Source organism: Microtus ochrogaster, chromosome 10 (assembly GCF_000317375.1).
Source record: "Microtus ochrogaster isolate Prairie Vole_2 chromosome 10, MicOch1.0, whole genome shotgun sequence".
NCBI lineage: Eukaryota > Metazoa > Chordata > Mammalia > Rodentia > Cricetidae > Microtus > Microtus ochrogaster.
The window spans coordinates 52,501,132-52,507,155 of NC_022016.1; the positions used below are offsets into that span (position 1 = coordinate 52,501,132).

A 6,024-nucleotide genomic window follows, 5' to 3' on the forward strand; every position below is an offset into this window, starting at 1 on the left:
TTTGTTGTCCTAAAAGAAGCACCTGCCATGTGCCAGGCATGATGAAGAGGGCAGGGTAGCATGCCTGTGGGCAGTTGTCAAAGCTGTGGCCAACACAGCCGTGAGCTTCCTTGCGCTTGCTAGGAATTGACCCCGGGTCCTCTGGAAGAACCATTGAGCCATCTCCAGCCCCTGGGATGGGAAAGTATTTTTGTTTTGTTTTTGGCAGGAATTTACTGTGTGTGTCCCTGGCTGGTCTGGAACTCACTAGCTTTGAACTCACAAAGATCTGCCTGCCTCTGCCTCCCGAGTGCTGCTGGGATTAAATGTGTACCATCAGGCTCCCAATTTACTGGACTGCTTCCATTTTCGACAGCTGGTATCTTTGCTTAAAACTTGAGTGCTCTGTGGTAAACTTCCTGGGAAATGCTATACACACATGTCCACATACCCAAATAGGGAACCTAGAACAGACTGAATTAGATACCACCAAAATCAGCCTTTGGACCCAGACCCATAGCAGAAGGGAACATGAAATTTGGAGACCCATGGTTGGCTTGTGGATGGAAGGGTCTTAGGGCTTCTTCAGGCACTCAGGGTGGCCTTCATTGTCAGAACTGATCGCAAGGCACAGGGGCTTCCCGTTTCTTAATTTTTTGTTTTGTTTTTTGAGACAGTTTGTGTAGCCCTGTCTTTCCTGGAACTCTGTAGACCGGACTGACCTCAAACTCAAAACAACCCATTCACTTGCCTCTGCCTCCTGAGTGCTGGGATCAAAGGCATGTGCTACCACCCACTTTCTCCTGAGCTGGGGAGCTCTCAAAAACCAAGTCTAATAAACTGGGCAGGGGTGGCACACACCTTTAATCCCAGCACTTGGGAGGCAGAGGCAGGTGGATCTCTGTGAGTTCGAGGCCAGCCTGATCTACAAGAGCAAGGATAGTCTCCAAAGCTACAGAGAAAACCTGTCTTGAAAAAAAAAGTTTACTGAGGGTTTTCTATGGGTAGTTTTGTGCTCTGAGGTAAGCCTTGGCATTGTGGAGTAGAGAGTGGGAGGGGCCAGGAGTGGTGTCTCCCACTTGTAAACCTAGAAGACTAAAGTAGGATTGCCAGAAGTTACTGCAGCCAGCCTAGATTATACAGTGTGTACCAAGATGGCTTGAGCAACATAATGCCTTGCCTTAAGTCAAAAATATAAAAATTAAAGCGGTAAAGCGGGCTGGAGACGTGGCTCGGGCATTAAAGAGAATGAATGCTCTTTCAGAGGACGAGTTTATAGAGACAGAAGAATAAACACTAGGCACTTTTGGGCCGGCCAGGGCTACATAAAGACGGTGCCCCCGCCCCAAATGATGGGTGAGAGGGCTTTGATTGGATTTTAAGTGAGTTTTTTCGGGCTGAAATGCAGAGCCAGAGGACAGCTATGCAGGGGCTCGTCCAAGCCCCCAGAGAGATTCCGTCACTAATTTACCTTCGTGCTTATGCTCAGAATTCCCTAGAGTGCGAGCCTTACCTCTTTTAATTATAGAAGTATTCACTAAATAGTGGAGTAGTTTACATGAGCCGCCGCCAGGCAGGCTTCCCGCGCCCCTGCCGAAGCCACGCCCCTACCCGTCCCGGAGCCACGCCCCCTAAAAGCCGGAAGCTGTTGACTCAAGTGAGGAAAACCCGGTCGGCGCGTCTCGCCGCCGCGGCTGCGTGTGCGCAGAAGGCGTCGCTGACGCAGACTCCGCCGACTCCGGCGGTCTCCACTGCGCAGACGGGCGCAGGTGCAGGCCCGCACGGTCCCCGCCCGAGTGCGGGATGGCGGCCAGCCTGTGGATGGGAGACGTGAGTGAGGGCCGCGCCTGCTCAGAGAGGACCAGAGGGTCTCGAGTCCTATTGGAGGGCGGGGCTGAGGGCCAGGGGCCTTCCGATCCCTGGAGGGTGGAGGTGAACTGGACCGGTTCTAGGGACAAGGAAAAGCCAGGCCGGTAGTGCGGTTTGAGGCGCAGGCCTTCATCCCTGCACTTGCGACCGAGGCAGGAGGCCCGCCACAAATTCGAGGCCCCGTAGCGAGTTCTAGGCTGGTCGGGGCTCCTCAGCGAGGCCCTTTCTCACTCCTGCCCTGATAGGACAGGGAGGCTGGGCATCAGAAGGAAGAGTTATCAGGTGCAGAATCTACGGGTTACAGGTTTTGGGGTCCCCCTTTCCAATATGGCAAAGAAAAGGGGATATTGGGGGTGGAATGGGAGGACTCCCCCGAAGAATTGAGGGGCCTTTTGTTTCTAGATCCGAAGGCACGCAGAGTTCCAAAAAGGGGAGCAATTTTGTTTGTTATTTTTGTTTTGAGATGGGAGCTCACATAGTTCTGACTGTCCTGGAACTCACTATGTAGACGAGCCTGGCCTCGAACTCACAGGAGTTCCGCCTGCCACTAGCTCCCCAGTGCGGGGGACTAAACTCGTGAGCCACAGAGCCCCGCAAGGGGACCCATTTGAAGTAAAGAAGTGGTTTGGAACCACAACACCCTTCTGTGGAGAGTGTCCCAGACCGAGAGGGAGGGGCTGGACCCCTTAGGGAGCTCCTGGAACTGAGCCTCGCTGTTCCGGTTTTCATGCAGCTGGAACCATACATGGATGAGAACTTCATCTCTAGAGCCTTTGCCACCATGGGGGAGACCGTGATGAGCGTCAAAATTATCCGAAACCGCCTCACTGGGTACATCTCCCTTTCACCTCTCCAGTCCTCCATAGAGCCTACCCCCGCTGCTGTCATGCCAGAGGACAAACATCGCTGGAATCCGGGCTTCTCGCCTGGTAGTGGTCCTCATCACACAGTACCGCAAAAGGAACATGGGGTTGGGGTGGACGCTTACTGAGGCAAAAACAGCTCTCAGGTTTCGGTGTCCCAATGTTTCAGGGCAGGATGCTGGAACCTGTGTTTGAACACTGTTGTTTGATCTTTGGTCGATCACTTGTTTGCTTCATGTAGCTTTGGTTTATTTTGAAACTTTTTTCGAGACAGGGTTTCTCTTTGTAGCCTTGGCTGACCTGGAACTCGCTCTGTAAACCAGGCTGGCCTTGAACTCAGCAGTGCAGAACTCTGAACTGCTGAACTCAGCTCCCCTTTGTTGACCTGAGTTGGAGATCCTGGACCTATGATACATTGTATAGACTTTTCAGATAATTAAGCTGGTTTAGTGGCACAGGCCTTTAATCCTAGCACTTGGAAGGCCAGAACAGCCCAAGCTAAATAGAGAGACCCTTTCTCAAAAAGCCAAACAGGAAAGTAACCACAAATAATTCTCAGATAATTAATACAAATGTTAAAGAATGCCCATCCTTGCCACCTCAGGCTCTCTGTCATTGGACAGGAGGGAAATAATTTCAGTTTACCTCAACTGTTTTTTTTTGTTTTGTTTTGTTTTTTGTTTTTTTTGTTTTGTTTTGTTTTGTTTTGTTTTTCGAGACAGGGTTTCTCTGTGGTTTTGGAGCCTGTCCTGGAACTAGCTCTTGTAGACTAGGCTGGTCTCGAACTCACAGAGATCCGCCTGCCTCTGCCTCCCGAGTGCTGGGATTAAAGGCGTGCGCCACCACCACCCGGCTACCTCAACTGGTTTTAAGGATGCTGTCCTCCCGGAGTATTCATGTGGGAGTTGTTCTGAGACCCCTACAGAGACCCAAACCCCTATTTATCCTCCTGTATACTGCCAGTGCCTCTAGACGACAATACTAACACAGTGTACAGATAAAACTGTATTATCTAGGCCAGTGGTTCTCAGCCTTCCTAATGCTCCAACAGTTCTTCATGTTGTGGTGACCCCCAACCATAAAATTTTGCTACTTCATAATTGTAATTTTTCTACTGTTATGAATAATATATGAATCTGATATACAAGCTATCTGACCCCTGTGGATGGTTAGTAAATACTTCAGGGACTATCCACATTCGCTGTCCTTGAATTAAATTTGCAAGTTGTTTCTCATCTGGAATATGGGGTGGAATAATAATCGAGGCTCTGTTTGTGGTGTGGCACATGCCTTGTAACCCCAGCACTTGAGAGGCAGTGGCAGACCCATCTCTATGACTTTGAGGCCAGCCTGGTCTACAAAGTAAGTTCCAGGACAGCAAAAGCTACATAGTCTTAATAAAAAGGAAAAAAGGAAAAGAAAACCATTTTTCCTCTCTTCAGGCCAAGATGTACCTGGATATCTTTATCATTCTGTTTCTCTGCTTTCTTTCCAGAATCCCAGCTGGCTACTGCTTTGTGGAATTTGCAGATTTGGCCACAGCTGAGAAGTGTTTGCATAAAATTAATGGAAAGCCCCTGCCAGGAGCCACACCTGTAAGGACATTTGGATGATGATGACCTTGCCATTTTTATTGTCCTTAATTACCACCACATATTGAATTGCTACTGGATAGTTATATCATTTTCTATAATAGGTAGTGTTATCTTTCTCATCCAGGAAACTGAAGCAGGGAGATACAATGATTTGCTGAAGGCAATACAGGTAGTTAGTAACAGAGCCAAGATTCAGGCAGAAGATTGATTCCCTACAAAACCCTGGCCCTTTCCACTCTGCAGTACTGCCTTCTATGACAGAAGACTCGAAAATCGGGCTGGGGGTGTAGCTCGGTGGTAGAGTACTTACCTAGCATGCCCAAGACCCTGGGTTCAATACCCAGCTAAAAATAAAGACTTGAAACTCTAGGTCTTTTGCCTGATTGAGAATCTAGAACAGGCCGGGCGGTGGTGGCGCACGCCTTTAATCCCAGCACTAGGGAGGCAGAGGCAGGCGGATCTCTGTGAGTTCGAGACCAGCCTGGTCTACAGAGCTAGTTCCAGGACAGGCTCCAAAGCCACCGAGAAACCTTGTCTCGAAAAACCAAAAAAAAAAAGAGAGAGAATCTAGAACAGGCTGGTAGCAGCAAGAACACATCTCAAGAGAGTTACATTCTGCTCTTCCCACAGTTACTTAGCTTACAGCTGTACCAGCTGGCACACCTGGGCTCATAGAACCATGGAGCTGGCAGTGCCCTTAACGGTCAACCGTGCAACCCCTTCATTTTATACAGGAGAAAAACTGAGGCTTAGAGAGGGGGAGATGTTTTGGCCAAGGTAATTTATTTCAGTTTTTTTCAAATATTGTTTGACTTTTGAAAGACCCTTCTCTGTTTTAGTTTGTTCATGTGTTTTTAAATTTCCAGGCAAAACGTTTTAAACTGAATTATGCCACTTACGGGAAACAACCAGACAATAGGTAAGTAAGGAGCTGCGTCATTGTATGTCTGAGTAGAGGCACAGATGTCGTGGTGCCAGTTACTGCCAAAAGGAGGGTAGAGAACTGAATCTGACTGTAAAGACAGTGTTCTCCTACTCCCTGGCCCCATCATGTCAGGGCCATGTCTTTCCTTCTTTGGATGTCTCTCTTTTTTTGGGGGGGGAGGAGACATATCTCAGACTGGTCTCAAACTCGCTGTGTAGTCAAGGGTGATGTTAAAATTCGGATCCTCTACCTCCCAAGTGCTGTGATGAACACGTGCATGCCCAACCCCGAGTGTTTGAATGTTAGAGACACACCGTGCTGGTGATGGAGCCCAGAACTTTGGAAGGCGTCTTTAGTCACTGTTGTACTGTGAAGAGAGAACATTTAACTGGGTGCTTATGGTTTCAGAAGTTTAGTCTCTTATCGTCATGGTGGGGAGCATGGCAGAAGGCATTGCAGCCTGGTGCTAGAGAGGTAAATGAGAGAGAGACCAGGTATGGCATGGGCTTTTGAAACCTTAAAGCCCACCCCCAGTTGTACACTTCCTTCAACAAGATCAAAACTAATCCTTTTAATCCTATCTAAGCATTCTAATATATGAGCCTATTGGGACCATTCTTATTCTAGCCCCTTTATTCAAACATACAACAGAAGGCAAGAACTCTTATCTTGAGCTCTGACTATTTATTTTTTGTTTTATTGAAACAAGTTCTCATTCTGTGGCCCACACTTACCTAGAATTCACTAGGTTGCCAAGGTTGGCCTCAACTCACTATGCCTCATGGTGCCTAAG

The 6,024-nt window shown here is 48.4% G+C and overlaps 1 protein-coding gene across 2 annotated transcripts in view; it reads left to right on the forward strand.

Annotated features, from left to right (window-relative positions):
* The first annotated feature begins 1,688 nt into the window (after positions 1–1,688).
* The window catches only part of Trnau1ap (tRNA selenocysteine 1 associated protein 1), a 19,136-nt gene continuing 14,800 nt past the window's right edge, over positions 1,689–6,024 (forward strand). The window contains exons 1-4 of one of the 2 annotated variants that reach the window (XM_005353129.2): positions 1,689–1,809; positions 2,582–2,679; positions 4,207–4,306; positions 5,173–5,225. In XM_005353129.2, coding sequence (XP_005353186.1) covers positions 1,783–1,809; positions 2,582–2,679; positions 4,207–4,306; positions 5,173–5,225 — 278 coding nt within the window. In that variant the 5' untranslated portion in view covers positions 1,689–1,782. The remainder of the gene's footprint in view (positions 1,810–2,581; positions 2,680–4,206; positions 4,307–5,172; positions 5,226–6,024) is intronic. The other variant, XM_013348280.2, reaches the window with a different exon arrangement.